This window comes from Gossypium raimondii, chromosome 8, assembly GCF_025698545.1.
Source record: "Gossypium raimondii isolate GPD5lz chromosome 8, ASM2569854v1, whole genome shotgun sequence".
NCBI lineage: Eukaryota > Viridiplantae > Streptophyta > Magnoliopsida > Malvales > Malvaceae > Gossypium > Gossypium raimondii.
In genome coordinates this window covers 54729853-54752817 of record NC_068572.1, presented here as the reverse complement: position 1 = coordinate 54752817, position 22965 = coordinate 54729853, and the positions used below count along the sequence as shown (strand labels likewise).

At 33.8% G+C, this 22965-nt stretch overlaps 2 protein-coding genes across 3 annotated transcripts; one reads left to right on the top strand and one right to left on the bottom strand.

Annotated features, from left to right (window-relative positions):
- Positions 1 to 577: 577 nt before the first annotated feature.
- LOC105792211 (glutathione S-transferase T1) lies at positions 578 to 3721 on the bottom strand. Its single transcript, XM_012620658.2, has 8 exons — positions 3661 to 3721; positions 3097 to 3205; positions 2931 to 3004; positions 2789 to 2849; positions 2638 to 2691; positions 1830 to 1909; positions 1291 to 1496; positions 578 to 977 (listed from the first exon to the last, which is right to left on the bottom strand). The coding sequence occupies exons 1-8, from the start codon at positions 3704 to 3706 to the stop codon at positions 765 to 767; spliced, it is 843 nt and encodes a 280-aa protein (XP_012476112.2). The 5' UTR covers positions 3707 to 3721; the 3' UTR covers positions 578 to 764.
- A 10197-nt stretch (positions 3722 to 13918) lies between these two features.
- On the top strand, positions 13919 to 18663 carry LOC105792208 (FT-interacting protein 3). 2 transcript variants are annotated; one of them, XM_012620656.2, is made up of 3 exons: positions 13919 to 14151; positions 15105 to 15160; positions 15319 to 18663. In XM_012620656.2, exon 3 carries the CDS (start codon positions 15369 to 15371, stop codon positions 18402 to 18404), a length of 3036 nt encoding a protein of 1011 aa, XP_012476110.1. In that variant the 5' UTR covers positions 13919 to 14151; positions 15105 to 15160; positions 15319 to 15368; the 3' UTR covers positions 18405 to 18663. The 2 variants fall into 2 exon arrangements, with proteins under 2 accessions (XP_012476110.1, XP_012476109.1); XM_012620655.2 differs by lacking the exon at positions 15105 to 15160.
- Positions 18664 to 22965: the final 4302 nt, after the last annotated feature.

Here is a 22965-nt window from a genome sequence, read left to right as displayed (position 1 = left end):
AAGGTTACAGTATAATATTTTACTCTTGTTGATTAAGAATTGCTTAAAACAGTGTTTGTTTAGTAAACATTAGTTTAAACAATAAAAGATTAAAGCTTTTGTTTAGTAGGTTTCAATTCAAATAAAAACAACTGAAAAGAAATTCTATCAAAACTCAAACCAAAAATCAATCAAATGAGCAAACTAGTTCACCATATCAATTATTTAGTAAAAATAAGGTGATGCTGTAGCCTGGATTAAGAAAAATAAAATAAATTATTAAGAATTTGTGCCAAACCATAATTGAAAATAAAATTAAAAAAATGCTTATGTAAAGCCAATTAGGTCATTGGTTCAAGTGATAAATTTGTGAGGTTCAGGGTTCTTTGTATTTGTAAATCTTTCTCCCTTCCCCATTGTAATGTAATTATTCAAAGTGAAGCCTAATCGTCAAATTCAGGGACTAAGTACAAGCCGAAAATTTTATAGATGCAGAACAAGTTAGTAGTTCTAGTTTTCTACTAGAACGGTGAATAGCACACTAACCAATATGACCGGAACTTAAGTGAAACCAAGATTTAAATCTCGACATCCAGACTGCAGAAGGAATGAACTTGATTTAAAGATTTTTATTTTCGTTGAAACCTTCAATAAATGTTTCAAAAACCCTTCATCCAAGCCAGAAGGCTTACATCCATACTTTCTTCCTTTCATTTCCAATTTATTCATACCAAGACAACACAAAAGCTGGGGACTCCATGATTTATTCAGTTTTCTTTCACATGTCATATTCTTGAACGCAATCGCTTTTGGATGTCACGCGCACCTCCATGATTTGCTTCCATTAACGGCTTATTTTTTAGTTTTTCTTTGACTTTCATGAGGATATTATGCACGTTGTCAAAGTGAGGACTCGTAGCATTCCTTGTATGCTTAATCCACTGCTGAACTTTCTTGTATGGACCCAATAACCTCTCACGATCCTTCTCATCCAAAACCTGCACCCAAGAGTATAACTATTGAAAAGGACCTCATTTTCATATGGTTATAGAGGATATGGTCCTAAAAAGTGCACAATGGGGATATCAATGAAACAATCTCATTCCCCATGTACTGGGAAAAGGATAGAGGGAGCATATCACATACAAACAATTGCACTACAATTAACCAATTAGAACACAAGTAGGGTCCATTAAAATACCATAAGTGGTGACCCCTACTTAATTCTTAACCGTGATTGGATAGTTGGAGATTTGTAGTAAAAGTAATGACGACAATAAAGAATTCAGATGTGGGCAAAAATATCATTACCTCAAGTTGCATTAGCTCACAAACAAGGCTAAGATCAGCTATGGAGGGTTGATTCCTACCCAGCAAAAATGGCCCATCACCCTTCAACCAAAAGGACTCTATCTTTGACAAAGATGAGAAGAGAAGTTTCTCAGCTTCAGCAGCTGCTTGTTGATTCGATGGATGGCCAAGCGCGGGTAATATTGTAGTGTTAGTAACATATGTATCTGAAATGAGAAGCATCGATTTCAAAAGCCATCTTTCACCCAAGAAATGGATCCATAACCATATAAAAACCATATTCCAATAGGAGGTATCAAAGCAACCTAGATAACTAAAGGTAAATTTCAGTTTACATGCCAAAGTACAAAATGGAAGAAATTTTAGCATCTCTGATAGTCCAATATTGTGATTAAGGTAAAGATGTGCACATACTAATGCTTTAAATGCCTACCTAGATAGCATATTGTTATTTGCAATAGCATTGATCCAAAAAGGGTAAAAACATATCATAGAACAAGAAAATTAGTATGATTCCTTTGAGGGGTTAATCTATACACCTGCAGCACGACGTAAGTTGGAGTGATGCCAATACAACACCGAATGTATCTTACTTCTCTTGAAAAGATTAGCTGGATACCTTTAAAAACAAACATCAAATTTGTTAATAAATGTACTACACATACTCAAACCAAAAGTGAAATGTGCCCAAATATATTGATATCCAGTGACGAGAATTGCACAAGTAGAAACACAAAAGTAACCTATAGTACATAGACATCGGCCCTTAAGTTGGTTGTGTAGTGAAATCCTTCAAACATTAACACCATAGAACACTGTGCCAGGGAAAGGTTATATGAACAGTTATATGGCACTGTAAATATAGTATACAGAAGCTGGAAATGGAACTCCAATAGCCCTAAACTGTTGGCGTTTATCAGAAGCAAAAGAAGAAAACAGGACAAAGAACAAAGCAGCAAGAAACAATTTACTTGCTCACAAACGTGCAGCAAGGAATGAAAAACTGATTTTCATTGCCAATGAACAAAGCATAACATGTTTTTTATAGTCAATTAACTTACCAAACACAACTACTACCACTAATCAGCCTAGTAACTTGTGAAACATTGCTTGTACACTCAAACAAGCCAACTAAACACATCATTCTGCTACCTAAACACATCAAGCTGTCATCAAGCTTGTTCATTTTCAACCAAATTAAATTAGAATATAACTAAACAAAGAACTTGCTATTGCAGCAAGCATACAAGCTACATGCACTTCAAAAAAATCATCACAGCAGCATGGTTGGCCACTTTTCAACATAAACATACAAGAAAAACCAAAAGAGAAAGAGAAAGCACTTACCAATGATCTGCAACTCCAGGAAACGCACAAGCAAGATATATAAGAATGGAGTGGCTGCAATTAATAAATTAACTAAACATTTATAGAAACTTTGACTGTGTAAAAAGAATCACATTTACAGGGGAAGGAAAGTAAAATCCTCTTTAAATACCTCTCAAACAACTTAAATTTTCCGTCAACAATGGCAGGCAGCTGTTTCATGGGATTGATTTCTGCAACAACAAAACACGAGTGAAATTATTAATGAGAAATTGGAGTCTAATTTCCGTAAAGAAATATGATTTAAGGAGTACCAGCAAATTCAGGAGTCAAATGCTCTCTCTTTGAGATATCTACCTTGAGCTCCGTATAATCTATACCATTTACCCTAAAATTACCCAAAAAAAGAAGAAGAGAAGGAAATTAAGCGAAATTATAAAAGCGAAACAGGCGTTGAAAAAAAATTAAAGTGAGAATTACTTGCAGAAGATGATGACAGCGCGAGATGGTTGGGACATTCGATCAGCATACACTTCCAGCTTCATTTTTCCCGTTCTACTTTGTGCTTCCTTCCCTGCTTCTCTTTTGGCTGTTGATTACCATAGCTCAAATTTTAATTAATATCTTCAGTAATTAATTTAAAGAAAATTGAAATAAAATACTAAGAATTTGCGCCAAACCATAATTGAAAAGAAATAAAATTTAAAAAACTGCTTCTGTAACATTTAACCATAAATTTAAAATCCAAGTCAACTATCAAAAAGAAATAAAAAAATATAAACGAAAGTCCAATCTTTTAAATTTGGGTTTTTTACCTGAATATTGTATAATAAAATAAAAATACTGTAATGACATGTTTAAAAAATTATGTACTAAAATGGTACATTCAAAGAGGTGGAGGGTGTTACATAGGCAACACAAGTCGAGGATTCTCACAAAATTTGACTGAAAATAAAAAATAAAAAAAACTGGTGAAGGCAAGTTAATAGGCGGCACTTAAAGAAAATACGGGTCAAATACGACTCGTATACTGAAAAATCGGACCCGAAACCTGAACCACTATCATAGATGGGACAGCACAATGGGTCATGCCTAGGGAAGAGGCAGCACCCGCTGGTCGCACCTAGGGCAGAGGCGGCACCACCAGTCACGCCATCTCCATAGGCGGCACCGGCCTGCGATTGTCAGGCGATGGGATGGGTCATGGCTAAAAGCCCGTGAGTTGTGTGTTTGGGGACCATTATAAGGAGAAGAGAAGAAGGAGAAGGAGAAGGAGAAGGAGAGGGCAGTGGCGGGAAGGGAAGAGAAAAAGAAAGAAAAAAAGAGAAATAGAATAAAGAGAGGGAAGGAGAAAGATAAGGAAAATAAATAAATAAAAAAAGAAATGAGAGTTTGTTGTCTAGGTAAGATTAAGTGGTTAAGAAAAGTAATTTTTTTGTTATAAATTAATGTTAATTTAATTTGTTTTTGTTGTTATTATTGTTGATTTAATTTAGATTTAATTTTTAATTTTATTTTGTAAGGTATTATTTGGTTAAAAGAGCTATTAAGGTATGTTTGTATTTATTTTATATTTTCATTCATTCATAATTTATTTTTAATGTTTATTGAAGTAAAAAAACCTATTTATGTTATGTACAAAGAATGTTTTATTTTTTATGTAATTTATTTGTTATGTGTGTTTTAGGTTGATTAGATTTATTTTTCATGTAATTTATTTGGCATGTTATTTTGATTATTTTAATTTTAATTTTTATTTTTTATGTAGGTAAAAGATGAGACCATTGATATGGAATTTGTAAATGAGACTATTGAGTTGGAATTTATGAGATAAATTAGGAATTAGTTTATATGTTCTAATTTTTAAGATTTTATAATTGAGAATAAGAGTTTATGTTTTTAAATTTTATTTTATGTTTTTATAAATATTATAAATGAAATTACTTTTGAATCCTTCATGCAAAAAAACATTATATTTTTGACAATAATTAAGTTGGCATGTTATATATATATATATATATATATATATATATATATATATATATTATATTTTAAACCAATACATTTTACTTATTATCATTTTAAAATAATAATAATAATATTCGTATTTATTATGCTATGTTTTTGTTATGTTTTTTATTAGCATGTTATTTTTATTATTTTAATATAAATTTTTTATTTTTATGTACGTAAAAGATTAAACCATTGAGATGAAATTTGTGAATGGAACAATTGAGTTGGAGTAAGTTGAAATTTATAAGATATATTTATTTTGTTAATGTAGTATAGCAAAAATATATGATATGGACAAAACTATTTGGTATTTTTTGTAATTAAAAGCAATATATAAAATTTAGATATTTTGATAAATATTTAAAATCCATCAAACTTTGAAATTAATAACCGAAATTTGTTTTGAAATTGCAAGTATTGCAATGGGTTCATTGATTAAAAACGATGGTCACATATCAAACACAATTAATAATATGGTAATATATTGTTATTTGTTAATCACAGATTCCCTTAAAAAAATTTCTACATCATTTACGAAAATAAATTATGTTATTATAGCTATTTTCTGTTATTTAATATTGTCAGGGCCCGTACCGCGCATTAAAGGGTCGGGTGAATAGTTTAGGATATTCTACGGATGAATGACTGATGCCATACTTGGAGTTAGCTGGATTCGGGTCAGTAACATTGATCTGGACGTTTGATTTGCGGTACGATTTAATATCTGCATTGGTCGAGCGTTGGCACCTGGAGACCCACACTTTTCATTTGCCGTGTGGGGAGTGCATTGTCACTCTGGAGTATGTTGCATTGCAACTTGGACTCCCAATCAACGAGATTACCGTAACGAGCATAAGTACGATAGTTGATCCGGCTGCCCTTTGTTATAGCCTACTAAGAGTCTCGCCCAACGATGTTGAGTCCAAATTTACAGATTTGAGATTTTCATGGCTAAAAGCCAATTTTAAACTTTTATCAATTAATCTACTAAGTAGGAGGTGATGTGCGCAGCTCGAGCATACATTATGCATATTATAGAGGGTGTACTGATGCCGGATGCGAACAACAACAGGGTTTATTTGATGTATTTACCCCTATTAGTTGATTTGCAGAATGTTCACTCGTATAGTTGGGGTTCTGTAGTTCTGGCTATGTTGTATCGTGAGTTTTGTTGGACGACAAAGCCTGATGCCGCAGACATAGGCGGATGCCTTATATTGCTGCAGCCATTGGCTCTTTATCGGATGTTATTCTTGGCATCGGTTAGGCACCAAGCATATGTATTTCCACTAGTGAACAGGTGATAAAATTTAACTTGTTATAGCAATTAATTGACATTTTTTTTTCTAATGATACTATTCTAACGATACTATTCTAACATGTAAATTGTTTTCGTAGATGTAGTTTTTATTCGGGTATCGGGAGGTGGTACACTGTCCCGATATATCGTCTGATGATTCAACAACATGTCAGGGAAGGGGTAAGCTATTCCAATATTTGTGACATGTAATTACTTTGTATATCTTACTCGAACCGTGTTAAATTTTAACCATGTTATTAATCGTACAATTTATCCGGATGTCGTATCGCAGACCAGAAATTGCGACTGTTATACCCTCGCCTTCCCACATTCATTGTCACTTGTGGTGTATTACCGCATCAATTATCAATTTCCAAACAGTCGAGTGGTATAATCGGGATCGAGTACTCCGGCAATTTAGTTGCATCTAGTATATCCCGGCTCCGTCAATGCAGTTGGGGAAGATTCACGGGATTAACAAGAGAGGAAAACATGAAAATAATTGGGGGGTTATGCACTAGAAATTTATTACAGTGTGGGATAATCGAATGGCGTGGAGACCTTAGATGGATATTTCTTCCGATTTGCAACCATCATTAGAGTACATATAATGGTATTCTAGTACTGGAAAACTATATTTACTTGGAGAGCAGTCGCAAACTTTGTGGTCATAAATTAGATTAATTGCAACATTACAACATTACAACATTAAAACTTGGAACAAACTTTGTAATATAAATTAAATACATTACAATATTAAAACTTTGAACAAACTTTGTAATATAAATTTTGTTATATAAAATACATTACAACATTAAAAATTGGAACAAACTTTGTAATATAAATTAGGTACATTGGATTACATAAGCTCAATTCCTACCCAATCGTGATGATTGTCCAATATGGTAGTTTTGCCGCGGACATTTACTCTGACTATGACCAGTTAATCTACATAATCCATAACACTTACCGTCGGATTTCTCCCTAATGTTCATTTCATTATGGATTTTGGATGATTGTGGACGACCTTTCAGATTCCTATGCAACCCTTTTCTGGGACAAGCTCGAAAGTCGTTGAAGGTACCTCCCACGTAGACAGGTCAGGCAGGACGGGGAACTTATTCTCCCATATACGCAATGTGCACTCGAGGGTGTACACATCATCGACAAATTGTTCAACAGTGAGTGGGACTTTAGCACACGCTGTCATGACATGCGCACATGGATAATGAAGTGTTTAGAATCTCCTACAATCGCACCGTCTATTTCAGAGATCAACTCTATAGGACTTAAGTGGTATATCGGGTTGACGACCGATGGTCTCCGTAACTCGAAACGTTTCAAGATATCGTGAATATACTTCTACATTCATCGACCTCGCCATCTGACAGTTTGCAACCATTGCATCCCTCACATCTTCGACAAACACGTGTCCCGCTTCCATCTGGTTGACTTTTTGCTGACCTATTCTTGGCATCAAGGTAGCCAACCTGTAGAATGTAGCTGAGAAGATAGATAAAATCAGAAGATGTCGCGTTTTCAACAACACAGCGTTGATCCCATCTACCAAGTTTTTGGTCATTTGACCATAACGAAAGCCCTTGTCAAAACTTTGAGCCCATTGCCACGGCTCCATGGTACCCAACCACTGTCGAAAAGATGTGTTCGTTTGACCCTCCATGTTACTCTCAAGTCGAGTCATTCTTTGGCGAAAAATGTATGGCTCTAGCTCGTGCGCTGTATATGTATTAAAAAAAGATAAGTTACAGTATTGCCCTAAAACATTAAAACTTATATTAAAAAGATAAGGTTATCTTTTACCCATTCTTACAACTTGTCTCCACCAGTCTGCATTCTTATAACCTCGATGGAAGTTAGTCGCGATGTGCCAAATGCAATAAACGGATCTCAATGGCACACCGAACGCCTAATGGCGGCAATTAATCATTTTCCTCTATCGGAGATGATGCAAATATTATCGTTGCTAATAACATACCTCTGTATGTTGGTAAGGAAGAATTCTCATGATTCCATGTTCTTCTTATCTACGATGGCAAATGCTATTGGGAGCATGTTCTTGTTACCATCTTGAGTAACAGCAAGAAGTACGATCTGTGTATAGTTTTCATATAGCCAGATCTCATCTACTTGTACAAACAACTAGCAGTGGGAAAATGCGTGCACATATGGATCAAACATCCAGAACATTCGATGGAAAATTCTTTTCCCGTTTGTAGTTGGTCAACTCAATGGCAGTCTCTGATACGTACTCTCACATAGCTGCTATCTATCTCTGTAGCTCATTATACGACGCATCAAAATTCTCGTACAATTATTTCATTACCATCTATTTAGCTATCCACGCCTTTCGGTATGATACTCGATACTGAAATCGTGCCTGCATTTCGACAATCAGTACTGAAACTGTAATGGTCAGCATGCTTTTCACCATTGGCATGATACACATACAAATAGTTTTGGAATCAAGTTTTCGATGATCTTCTGTTATACGTGTTAATGTGTATATGTGAGGCTCAACAAATTTTCGTATATCCCATATCTGTGAATTTTGAATAAATGCAACTCGTACCCGCCAATTGTAGCATTCCGCCGACTTTCAACACTCCCTAATATATAATGTTAGTTTAGACACTGTGACTTTGTAGTCCATTGATATATTTATGTTATACCGCTTAAAAGCAAATACGCATTCTTCATTGCTTTCGAATCTCTGGCCTACGAACAACTCTTCAGAATCGGAATCTATGGCCAGCCGATGAGCAGATAGTATTTTAGGGTACTCCAAGAACTCAGCTACGTGCGCCGCATCAGGGTCTATGAGCGACGGTGTAACCTAGGATTATTATGTATCACAATACATCGAATCTGGTTCCTAGTTGAAGACGCATTAATGTTTCCATCGTCATTCACGTTTTTATCGTCAATATCATCGAGGACCTCGCCTACATAGGGATCACTGTCACTATCAACCTCTTGATCATAAAGATCTCTATTATCGTATCAATCATCACCAACCATATCAATATCGGGTGCAACATTAATATCGATATTGATCCCGTGTATATTTGATTCACTATCAACGTATGATATTGGAGCCACCATGCACGGTTCTTGAGCTCCATGTTCTTCACGAGATGCAGTGAGATCTTCAGTTGGTTCCACACTAGCTAACTCAGCAAATAACTGAATCGGTGCATTTTGGCCACTCCGATTCCCACAATAAAGAGTGATGATTGTCTCCATGTCTTCATCATCTACAAGTTCCATTTCGGTGAATTTGATGGGATCCATCGAAACTGAAAACTTGTAGAAAAGTTTCGAGATCCTTCTCCCACAACGTCTAACAATTTTTTGCGCTAATCAGTTCCTTCATATCATCGAACGAGACATTTCTATTAAATCTCATTGTTATTTGTTGCTGACATTCAAATATACATCCAACAGTTGTTGTTAAGATGATTCCATCGAAGTAAACGCATATGAAAAACTGATTATCCATTTTCAATACTCAATCTGATAAAAAAAAATTCTCAAAACAATTTCGAACAACATAAAAATAATTACATAAAAAATTAATGAATAAAAGAGACAATTTCTAACAATATCAAATTTATTGCCATTTCTAACAATATCTATGATGTAAATATTTTCAGATTTATCTATTTTTTCTATTGTTACCACTAACTAACAACTACTTTATAATAGTTACTAACATAAAAGCTTTCAAATATATTAAATAAATTTAAAACATAACATTCACAATAAACACATAATTAATCTAAACATAAAACTTACTAACAAATCACAATAAACAAAATAACTTTAAAACAAAACATAAAAATAACACTAAAAACTATATAATACTAACAAAATAATTTTTCTTATCATAATCTATTCTATTTGAAAATAACAATAAAAATAATAATATGTTTTCTTATATAATACTAACAAAATAATTTTTTCTTATTATAATCTATTCTATTTGAAAATAACAATAAAAATAATAATACGCTTTCTTTCTTCTCTTCTCCCTCTCTTATTCTGCTACTTTTGTTAACTGATACTTTAAAATTGAGCCGGATGGGGGAGCGGGAGGGGGGACATGCTACTGGTGCCGCCTATCAGATAGGGGTCACTAGTGCCGCCTATCAGATAGGCACCATTCCCCTTCCATATTTTTATACCGCGTATATACCATTCTGGACAAAAGTGGTGCCGCCTATTACATTGCCTTCACTAGTTTTTTTTATTTTTTTTTATTTTTGTTTTCAGTCAGAATTGTCGAAATTCTAGGGTGGTGCCGCCTATGCACCACCCCCACCAGTTTCAATGTACCATTTTAGTACATAACTTTTTAAATTTGCCATTTTAATAATTTTTTTATTTTATATTATATAGGTAAAAAAACCTTTAAATTTATACTACGCAAGTTGGAGAACAAGACAAGGTGGAATGAAGTTTTTTTTTATATATATATAAAAGGGATGTGAATATTGCAACATTAATCCCTCCTTATTTTCCTATCTTTTTTAATTTTCAAGTTTAATTATATATTTTATAATAATTTAAATAAACATTGTTAAATTATTGTTTCTTTTATTTTTAAAAAATAACATGTAATATATTTATAAATTTAAATGTTTAAATTTAACGAGGGGTTAATGTTACAATATTCTCATCCTTTTTGTTGGGTAACTTTGGACCTTTGCTGGACGGCACCACACACCCAACAAATTAAAATTTTTAGTCAGATAAAGATGTATCGGCCATCAGTGTATCAGTACAAAAAAAAACTTAAAAAAATACATGAGTGTCGATCATCTAATGTCTAAAACCCTAAAAATTATTTTTTTAATAGAAAAATAATAGTGCCAGTCATTTAATTCTCATAACCCAATTTTACTATTCATTTCATGTTATTTGAGTGAATATTTTTAAACTAAAATAATTTTTGTTTAGGTCATATGAGTAAAATAGCCACCAAAACTCAAACCGGATAATGAACCAACCAATAAGATAGGGAGACACAGAGAGAAAGAAACGACACCGTTTGTCGGATGCTCCCGTCTTGTAGTCATTGGTTTTCAGTTACAGAAACTGAACACACCCTGTCAAATACCAATCATATAAATCTCAAACTTACCTCGATGTGCGAGAAAGCCTGCACCTGCAAACGTTGGTCGTTAGCCCATGTGAGTGGAAACCATCCTCAGCATAGTATAATCAATCAGATCGTATCATCATGATCACCACGTGTAAATCTCGTAGCCAACTGATAAAAATTACATTGTGGGTGATGGTAAATGTTTTTAGAGTTTGATAACCGCGACTCCACCAGATTAAATGTCCTTAAAATCTTTATTTAATATTAGTAAAAGTGAGAAAACGTGCAGGAGAGTGATCGAGTAGCTCCAACGCTGAAAACGGCCACATGGGTTCGCATTAATATCGTCGACAGCTTTACATGGCACAGCAAAATCAGTGCTCTTTTATTAAGTTGACCACTTTGCCTAATTAATTTTCATTTTCCCAACTTCTTTCTTGTTTGTAATAAATTGATGGATGGATAATTTTAACAAAAACATTTCAGTTTTGGTATTACGAAATAGAATTATTAAAGTCTTGCGACGAAAAGGACTATAATTAAATTTAGGTAAGTTTAGATGAGTAATGTAAAAATAGTAATAATAATAAAATTAGATATTATTACAATATTATAGCATAAAAAAATAAATTAAACGTGCATCACCGTCTATTTAAACTCATCCTTAATTTGTTGCAAATAAACTTATAAGAAATGCTAAATCAGTGCAGCACCGGCATTGGGATTAATTGCTTGTGGCAGTTTTCTTTTATTAGTATTCTTTGATTTTTGTTTTCTACATTTTTATTTTTTTTATCTATCCTATTATGATTTTAATTTTATCTTTTAATTTTTAATTATATTCTGAAATGTACATAAAATTTGTTTAAAATGCCGCTAAATTTATTGGGAATAGTTTTCGAAAAGTCTTATTAGGAAAGAGCACGGTGATAGTATTTGTAAAATTAAAATTCGAGAAAATGGGGAAGAGTATATGTTATCAAAGACTTGACATTTTATGCATAATTGATGTTATGAATCGCTTGACAGTGGTTTCATGGTTGACTGGAGTTCATGTTAGGCTGGTATGATGATTGTGAGACTATGATGCAATTTTCAGCAGTTTGATCAAAGTAATGCATCTCTAGTTTGTTTATGAATTATTCAAGTGTTTTGACTATTGTCCTTTTATCTTTCTCCTGGGATTATTCTACAGAGATGGCACTTTTATATCAGCTTATAGTATCTTATTTATCATTTATATTATGTCATGTTTTTATATTTTTACGGTTCATGGTTATTATTAGTGGTAACAATTCTTATAAATTGCTAAATTGGTTTTTGTAAATATAAATTTTATATTTAATTATATTCTTATTTTCGAAAGTAACATATTTGATATTTTAACTTAGACTTAAATAAAATAATGATTAAAATTTTTATAGTCGTTTAATACGAGTTCAAACATGACCTTTACGCCTGCCCAATAATATATAAAATACGTTTGATATTCTATAAATAATAATAAAACATATAATCTACCAAAATTTTCTACAAAAGAAATGAAAGCACTTCCATTTGCCGGCCAACTATTAGCATTAGGTGAGTATACGAAAACTAGAACGCAATTTAAGGAAAATTGATTAATTCATTCCAAGAATGAGATCATATAATTTGTGGAAAAAATAAATAATTATTCATTATAAGAAGTGAAAGACAAGCTTCATTAACATAATAAATATTTCAACCTCAGTATTAATAGAATATTATGTCATGTTGACAATTGACTTTGTTATAACTCAAGTACGATATATCTGGAGTGATTGTAAGCACTTAATATGATAAGAAAATCGACTTTGAATGATTTAAAGAGATGGGTAAAAATCGACCAAAGAATTGAGAGTCATCAAATTGGCTAAGACAATAACAAAACCATCCCTAAAATCACTTGAAAAAACAAAACAAAAAAGTGTTACAAGAACAAACAAACACTTCTAAAAGTAAAGACTTATTAAACAATAGAAAATAACAAAAAAAGACATATAATATTTAAAACAACACAAGTCTAAATTGACTGTGAAATCATTTATTAATCTGTAATACTCTTAAAATAGAAACAAATTAAGAAGTCGACGAATAGTCACCCATTTTTTAAGAGAAACTATTATTAACTGGTTGAGTTTCAACAACAACGTACATTGTCATCTATCCATCACAACTTATGCGGACAACAAAGATAAATCTGCAAACTAAAAAAAAAAAAGCACATAAAATATATTTATAAAAGTTTTATATTAAAACCAAGCCACGTGTAGATAAATTTAAAAGCTTAAAATTTTATGTCTCGAGTTTATATATCATTTTATTATTTTATTAAAAATGAAAAACAAAAATATTTTTGTATTAATATTTATTACTTGATAAAATAAATATATTTTAATAAAATTTCAATTGAGGTGATATTTAATTGACTTGTAATATAAAGTTAAGTTTATTAAAATAAATATTTGTAAATTTAAAAAATACTGGGCAAAAAAAGAAATCCTCCAAATATAGTACTGCCAGTGTTACAGATCTGGTTGGTATCACTACCACAAGATATAAGATAAGATGTACCCACCGAAGAACGCAGGCCTTCATAAAATTAAATTACGAAAATCTTATGGTAAAAAATATATATCAAAATTTCTAATTAAAATGTTAGAAGTTTCGATAAAGTTAAAAATTTTAGTATTAATATAATGTTAAAAGTTTTGATATGTTTTATTTTTTCGTACGTATGATCAATCCCAATTGAAAGTCTTAAAAAAAGTCAAAAACGACGAATCAGAATCGAAAACGACGTCTACTTGCTCTTTTTTTTCTTCTTCTTGTTCTTTATCAAATGGCTGCATTGTTGTTTTCTTCTTCCTGTATCACTCTGTCCTCGATTACCGTGCATTGCCTTTAACCTGCAATAACTCATTAACTCCTCTCTTTTACTTTTCTCAGAAACTTTAATGCATTGCAAATGCCAAGTTAATTTTATGTAGACGGATCGAGGGAGCGAGCTTGCCATTTCTTTCTGAAACGTTTCAAGTTTTAAGACGTCTTACTCTCAGCTCACATTTCAGAGCAGGTGAATTTCAATTTCTTTTTTATCATTAGTTTTGATTTTCTTTTGGTGAATGGCGGCATTTCAATGAGAAGCTCGAGAGAACTAATATTGGCCTTACCTTCATTTTCTTCAGTTTTTTTTCTAATCTGTTGCGCGCATTTAGTGGTAAATTTATTTCTTAATGGTAAATTTAACCTCTGTTTGGTTGCCGAGAAAACTGAGGGAATTAATTAGCAATTTTACATTGTTCCTTTTTCTGTGTGCACTGAGTTATTTATTTGGAGATTAAGCGGTTAAAGCTTTTCGTTGTTCTTTTATTACTTTACAACCAATTTTCTTTTGTTTACTCTTTTTGTTGTTGGGGATGAAGACAGTGTTGAGATTCTATAGTTTAATGGCGTATAATCTGAGCAAAAACTCATGTGTTGTAAGCGTGGTGTAAGGATCTTTAGCTTAAACAGTGCAGAATGATCATGTGCAAAGTGCAAAGTAATCGCGTCATTTTCTTTTAATATAATATAATTCATGTTTTAGATTTTCCCTTACGAGGGAGCTTCGCTCATGCACTTTTGTTTTCTTTAAAAAAAAACAAAAAGAGCACCGACTTTTTTTTGTTTATTTACTTCTTTTTAGAAGTCAAATTAATATTTTAAACTTGATATTTTTGGTTAGCAATCTGAAAATATTTTTTTATTAATAATTAATTCATGAACATGGAAGAAGATACGAAAACACCAACTTTTTCCCTCAAAGTGTTTGGAATTCTTGCATTGCTATTATAAAGTCGCCATTTTCCGAGGCTTCATTTATTTTTTGCAGGAAAAAAAATTATAAGCTGAAAATACATTTAAATGGGCCATGTTTTCTATGAACCAGTCCCATCCTTGTTTCACTGTATCTGATTGGTTTCCCATTTGTTTTGGTTATTGTGATCAATTTTTCTTTGCTCCTGTATGTTCTCCTTATGTGAACAGTGCCTGCATTACCCTGAAAAGTGAAGGCTCCTGTGAATGTATGATAATTTCCTAAGGTAACATTAAATTCCATCACAATCAATAAGTCTCATTCAATAGTAATGCCAATGAGTTTTTCATGCGATTTTGTTTCCATTCTCTGCAATGTTTTCGATTTCTGTTTCTGATGTTCATAGATGATAATAATAACAACATTTTCTTATTGCTGCTGCAGGTACCTTTAGCCATATTTCCTTATACAAGCTCACATTCTTACAACATCAGATGAGCAACCTTAAGCTAGGTGTTGATGTGGTCAGTGCCCACAATCTTTTGCCTAAAGATGGGCAAGGTTCATCCAGTGCTTTTGTGGAACTCTACTTTGATGGTCAGAAGTACCGTACCACTATCAAGGAAAAGGATCTCAATCCTGTTTGGAATGAGAGTTTTTATTTCAACATCTCTGATCCTTCAATGCTCCATTTTCATACTCTTGAAGCCTATGTCTATAATAATATCAGAGGTACTAACACCAGAGCGTTTCTCGGTAAGGTTTGTCTAACTGGGACTTCATTTGTTCCCTACTCTGATGCTGTTGTCTTGCATTACCCTTTGGAAAAGCGTGGTATATTTTCACGTGTTAGAGGAGAGCTTGGCTTAAAAGTTTATATTACAGATGATCCATCTATAAAGTCCTCAATCCCTGCACCTGCTGTTGAATCTTTGGCTACTAATGAATCCCATGTGACTCGTATCCATGCCCAAACAGTTCAAAGCTCGGTCATGAATGACAGAGTTGAATCAAGCAGACACACCTTTCATCATCTTCCCAACCCAAATCTACACCAACAGGATCATCATCATCATCATCATCATTCTTCTGATCCTGCTGGTCATCATCATCACGTACCAAAGCATATTGCCGATGAGATGAAACCGGAACCACCTCCACCAAAGCTCGTCCGGATGTATTCTGCAGCATCTGCACAACCAGTTGATTTTGCACTTAAAGAAACCAGTCCCTTTCTTGGAGGGGGAAGAGTTGTGGGGGGCCGTGTTATCCACGCAGACAAGACTGCAAGTACTTATGATCTTGTTGAGCGGATGCATTTTCTCTATGTAAGGGTTGTCAAGGCTAGGGAACTTCCTTCAGTGGATGTTACCGGGGGTATTGATCCCTTTGTGGAAGTAAAGGTTGGGAACTACAAAGGCATAACAAAGCACTTTGAGAAGAAACAAAATCCTGAGTGGAACCAGGTATTCGCCTTTTCAAGGGATCGAATGCAAGCTTCTGTTCTAGAAGTTGTAATCAAGGACAAGTCTATGGTCAAAGATGAGACTGTTGGAGTTGTAAGGTTCGACATCAATGAGGTCCCATTACGTGTCCCACCAGATAGTCCTCTAGCTCCACAGTGGTACCGGCTTGAGGATAAGAAAGGAGACAAGGTAAAGGGTGAGCTGATGCTTGCTGTCTGGATAGGAACTCAAGCAGACGAGGCTTTTTCTGATGCGTGGCACTCTGATGCAGCTACACCAGTTGATAGCTCACCTGCTATATTCGCAGTGCTACGTTCAAAAGTATATCATTCACCGCGGTTGTGGTATGTGCGTGTCAATATTGTTGAGGCACAAGACCTTGTGCCAACAGAGAAAAACCGTTTCCCTGATGTGTATGTTAAGGCACAAATAGGCCACCAGGTTCTTAAAACAAAGCCATGTCAGGCTCGGACTCTGAATGCCATCTGGAATGAGGATCTTCTGTTTGTTGCTGCTGAACCCTTTGAAGATCATCTGGTTCTTTCGGTTGAGGATCGTGTGGCTCCTGGAAAAGATGAGATCATTGGGAGGGTCATTATACCATTGAACACTGTAGACAAGCGTGCTGATGATCGAATGATTCATTCTCGTTGGTTCAACCTTGAGAAGCCAGTTGCTGTTGATGTAGATCAATTGAAGAAAGAGAAGTTTTCTAGCCGCATCCATCTTCGTGTTTGTTTAGATGGAGGATATCATGTACTTGATGAATCTACTCACTACAGCAGTGATCTCCGCCCAACGGCAAAGCAACTCTGGAGGCCACCAATTGGTGTCCTGGAACTTGGAATCTTAAATGCTGTAGGTCTCCATCCTATGAAAACACGAGACGGGAGGGGAACATCAGATACCTACTGTGTGGCAAAATATGGTCAGAAATGGGTCCGCACTCGCACCCTTGTTGACAATTTATCTCCAAAATACAATGAGCAGTACACTTGGGAAGTATTTGATCCAGCAACCGTTCTCACCGTTGGTGTATTCGACAACAGCCAGCTTGGAGAAAAGGGTTCAAATGGGAACAAGGACCTGAAGATTGGGAAGGTTAGGATTCGTATTTCCACATTGGAAGCAGGTCGTGTCTACACACATTCTTATCCTTTGTTGGTTCTTCATCCTACTGGAGTTAAGAAGATGGGGGAATTGCATTTGGCAATAAGGTTTACTTGTATATCTTTTGTAAACATGCTTTACCAATATTCTCGACCACTACTACCTAAAATGCACTATGTAAGGCCCTTCAGTGTGATGCAACTTGACATGCTACGCCACCAAGCTGTCAATATAGTGGCAGCACGTTTAGGTCGAGCAGAGCCTCCTCTTCGGAAGGAAGTAATCGAGTATATGTCTGATGTGGACTCACACCTTTGGAGCATGCGTAAAAGCAAAGCAAATTTCTTCAGGCTTATGACAGTTTTCTCTGGATTGTTTGCTATTGGGAAATGGTTTGGAGATATCTGCATGTGGAAGAATCCTATCACAACAGTTCTAGTTCATGTGCTCTTTCTAATGCTTGCTTGCCTCCCCGAACTGATATTGCCTACGGTTTTCCTTTACATGTTTCTAATAGGGGTGTGGAACTTCCGATATAGACCAAGGTATCCACCTCACATGAACACAAAGGTTTCACAAGCTGAGGCAGTGCACCCCGATGAACTCGACGAGGAATTCGATACTTTTCCAACAAGCAAGAGCCCGGAGCTGGTCAGAATGAGGTATGATCGGTTGAGGAGTGTGGCCGGTAGAATTCAGACCGTGATCGGTGATATTGCAACACAAGGGGAGAGGTTTCAGGCGCTGCTAAGCTGGCGAGACCCTCGTGCTACTGCCATCTTTATTACATTCTGCCTTATTGCAGCCATAGTGTTGTTCGTGACACCATTTCAAGTGATAGCAGCCTTAGCAGGGTTCTATGCAATGAGACACCCAAGATTCCGGTACCGCTTGCCAGCAGTGCCGATTAACTTCTTCCGCCGGCTGCCTGCCAGGACGGATAGCATGTTGTAACCCTTCACGGGATGTTTTAAAGACTATTAAGTGTTTATCCAAGTCCTTAGTTTCGCCTGGTGTATCATGGTTATTATCAGTAAGTGTTTTGAAGAGATTTTGATCCATAAATAATTTGTGTTTGCTTTTATAAGCTGACTCAGAATTAGAATAAAGTGAAGAGTAGTTTCAGCAGTCAAGCTTTTCAATGCTCTATTTATATATTGAGTAGTCCAATGTATCTGCAGTCATGTGATTTCTGTGCTTTGATGAAATCTTATTTTATACCTTAGCAAATACTTTATGAATATATACAATATATATAATAGTAAAAACTTGAAAAGTAAAAGCAATATTAGTGTAATAGAGTAAAACAATTATGTAATAAATTTATAAAAATATTTGACTTAAAAATAAAATATTTATTGTTTTCTTAAATTAAATTTTCAGTAATTTTACAATTTAGTATTCAATTTGTGGTTGACACTACTCATTCAAACTCTTAATATATATATATATATATAATTGAAAATTTATGAGAGTTGGCAGAGCAGTTTTAGGCTGTGTGACGCCAACCGAAGGCTTTCATGGTTGAGTGGTTTTCGGTCTCCTGTGTTGCCATACAATCTCAAATGGAAGCTTCACTTTTCCTTGGTGGTTATGGGCAAAGACTATTGTGGGGCAAGGTTGCGGTGTTTGTTGGTCATTTGTAGCCTCTTGTGCTAGGTCCCCTGTGACCTTTTCGTTAGGCTAGTTAGGCTGTGATTTTCTTTATTTATAGATTTGAGTTTTATTATTGTTTAGTCCTTTCAATGTCTTTAATGTAGTTAATATTTTCAGAAAAAAAGAAGATAGCTTATTGTATTTTTTATAGCTATTATTTAGATATGGTTTGGGTTTCAATTTAACAATACGTGGGTTTTGATAATAGAGTGGGTGGAATATTGTTGAATAATTGGTACGCTTTGTTTCACCACCTGTCCCACTCCACTATGAATGTATAATTTTAAAAATCTTTATTACTTTTATTGATGTTGGATGCATCCATTTGCACTCCTATCTTGTTATGCTTTGATTTAAATTTTCTACTTACTATTAATATTTTTAAAGTCAAGTTCTATAAAAAAATATAATTTTGAAGTCAAGTAAACATTTAAACATAATTCTTCACAACAACATCTAAATATAAAATATATAGATTTTTTTTGCAATTACCATAACTACTCCATTCACACTGTCCAAAAGAAAAAATCCATTACATCCCACCCACATCCATTTTTTTTTAGGAAGATCTACTCCATCCCGAGTGGATCAAGTAGATCGATTTAAAATCTATCGATTGGTTCAGATTTTGCCATATTCTTTTATTCTCAAATTGCTATTTCACTCTATCAAAAAAATTAAATTAATTATTTTCTGTTTTAGAATTATGTAATGCCTTCACTAAAATATATAATTACATATATAAATTATAATTACAATATTCTCTTAAAAGAATATGTTATTTAAAAAAATCTATTATAATTTTATATTAATAGTTTTTGTAAAAATTTTAAAATTATATATAATCATTCCTTCATACATTTATTTATTTTAATTTTATCCATAAATGATTAAATATTGAAAAATATTCTCCTAACAAATTTTATCAAAACAATTAATTTAAAAGTCTAAAACTTATATTTAATTTCCTCAAAAAAAAAACCTTAATGATTTCATTGTAGATTAAGCACTATATTCTAATTAAATTAAATTATTTTTATTTTAAACGAGAATAATTATCAAATTGAAATTTTAAATAAATAAATTAAAGTTTTATATTTAAATTTTATTAATCTTGGAGTAGATTGATATCATGTTAACTCCATTTATAAATATTAATTAAATTGAATAATAAAATTATATAGTTAAATAGCATAACTTTATTAATTTAAAAAAAATTAAAATTCACACTTATATATATAATATGGGTTAATATTTGATACACACAATATACTTTTTTTTATTTTACAATTAACCTTAAAAAATTGCCATATGTCTATTTTTAAAAATATTTATTTTTTAATATTTTATCATACTTTTATAAGACACTTGTCAACTTCTTGAAAAAATGCAGCTCACTGAAGGTTCCATCTTGTGTTTCAGGCGAACAATACATTACCCATTCTTGAATTGGCATAGGTAACAACAGCACATCAAAATTCCCCTTCAATCCAGATAACCAGGCTACGAAAAAAAGAATTGATGGGCCACGAAAGTTGCAATTTCTGCAATGTATAAAGAGAGGATGGATTCTAAAATATTACACAAAGAAAAGGAAACAAGGCCCACCCAACCAACAAAGATATTTGGTTGTACTCTTCTTTCCACCTTATTCCTTTTAATAGTATGAATAAGTGCGTAGCATAAGCAATCAAATATCTTAAGGTGTGACACTAATGGCTTGAATCCAAACCATCCTTCAATAGGTGTCATATACTTCACAACTTTTGTTGGCAATCTGTTGAGCAAATAAATAGAGGTGTTCGTAGCTTTAGCCCACAGCTTGTTTGGTAGCTTCTTCTCTAACAACAAACATCTTGACATATCCATAATTGTTATATTATTTCTTTCACATACACTAGCATCTTTGTAAAACTATTGAAACTTCTTAGAAGTGTACTCAGTCTCATTATCTGACCTGAGTATTCTTAGCTTGCAGCAAACATGGTTTTTAACAGCAACTTTGAACTTCCAAAAAACCTCAGAAACTTCAGACTTGGCCTTCAAAAAATACACCCAACAATATCTAGTGTAATCATCAATAAACAAAATGAAGTACCTACTATTGCTAAGTGATGCAGTCTTCATTAGTCCGTGTACATTAGTGTGAACTAGATGTAGCTTCTCAATAGCTTGCCATGCCTTATTGACAGAAATGAAAGTATTGCTTGCTTCCCAAACTGACATACTTCGGACACTATAGTTTGCTTAGCAACTTCAGACATGTTCTTAACCAAACCATGCTTATACAACATATCAAGCGATTTGTAACTGACATGCCCCAGTCTTTTGTGCCACAAGTTAGTACCATCAGTTGAACTAGAATAGGCTTTAAAGGAAATCAAGTTCCAATTTAGAACAAAGCTTCTATCACTCATTTTAACTGATATAAGCTCATGATCAGTTGAATCAGATACAACACATTTATTCTTTTAAAAAATAACAGAATAATTCTTTTCACCAAGCTGACCAACACTGAGCATGTTCTGATCTATATCAGGTACAAAAAGAACATCAGTAATAACTTTTGTACTTGTTGGAGTGCCAACCTGAACATCTCCCTTTCCCTTAGGTTCAATGATCTGGTCATTTCCAACTCTAATTCTCGAACTGAAGGTTATGTCAATCTCCTTGAACATGATTTCATCTGAAACCATATGCTTTGTGCGACCACTGTCAATCAACCAATTTTTCTTGTCTTGGTTGTTGATTGCAAAGCATGAAGCAGTGAATGCGAGCTCCTCCTGAGCTTGATTTTCATCAGCAGCTTGAGCTTGATTAGACTGCTATTGTTGCTGCTGCACTTTGTTTTTGCAAATTATAACATCATGGCCAAATTGCTTATAGTTTTTACACTACACACGAGGTCTGGTCTAACAAAACTTTTCTAAATGACTTATTTTCTTGCAATTAGAGCATGGTGGATACTTTTTCTTCTCACCATCTCTTTTTGGCCTTTCTTTTGTTTGATTCCATTTCTTCTTGCCTTTATTTCTTGAAGAACATGGACTCTCCTTGTTTCTTGCTTGGTAAGCACCTTTTGCGTGCCCCTTTTCTTTGCTCGCTCTTTTTTTGTTTCTGTACATATAGAGCATTTATGAGCTCTAACAGAGAGATTGTTGTCAAGTCTCTCGAGTCCTCCAAGGATGAGATCTTGGACTCATACTTCTCTGGCAATGTTATGATGACTTTTTCAACAACCTTTTAATCGCTGAACTAATCGCCAAGCAGCCTTATGTTGTTGACAATGGATATGATCATGTCTGCATACTGTTTGATTGTTCTAGTTTCCTTTATCTTCAGGTTCTCAAAGTCTCTCCTCAAATTCAAAAGTTGTTGCTGCCTTATTTTCTCAATCCCCTGGAGCTCTTCCTTTAACTTATCCTAGGCTTGTTTTGAAGTTTCACAAGCTATTATTCTTATGAAAATAACATTAGACACACCATTTTGAAGGCAGAACAAAGCCTTATACTTTTTAGCAACTTTATCAATGTGCTGTTTAATTTGAGCTATAGTTAGATTAGCTCGCAAAGTTAGTGGTTCTTTGTCTGAATCAACAACTTCCCACAAGTCATATGCTTGTAGATATGTTTTCGTCTTCACTACCCAAAAATGGTAGTTCTCTCCAGCAAAGATAAGAGGTGGAGATGGTGTAAAACTTTCAGATGACATTGCAATACAAACAAGATACAATCAACACTCTTTTCAACAAGAAAAACACACACAAGGCCCTCAAAAACTTAGGCTCTGATACCAATTATTGGTGTTTTGAGAAGATGAGAGAACAGAACAATGAAAAATAGAGAGAAAACAAGGAAAA

Coding starts and splice junctions, on each gene's coding strand:
- LOC105792211 (XM_012620658.2), bottom strand. CDS start 3,706: ATGACCCATTGTGCTGTCCCATCTATGATAGTGGTTCAGGTTTCGG. Junction 3,206..3,660: donor GATAGTGGTTCAGGTTTCGG/GTCCGATTTTTC, acceptor GGTAATCAACAG/CCAAAAGAGAAGCAGGGAAG. Junction 2,850..2,930: donor TTTGACTCCTGAATTTGCTG/GTACTCCTTAAA, acceptor TTGTTGTTGCAG/AAATCAATCCCATGAAACAG.
- LOC105792208 (XM_012620655.2), top strand. CDS start 15,369: ATGAGCAACCTTAAGCTAGGTGTTGATGTGGTCAGTGCCCACAATCTT.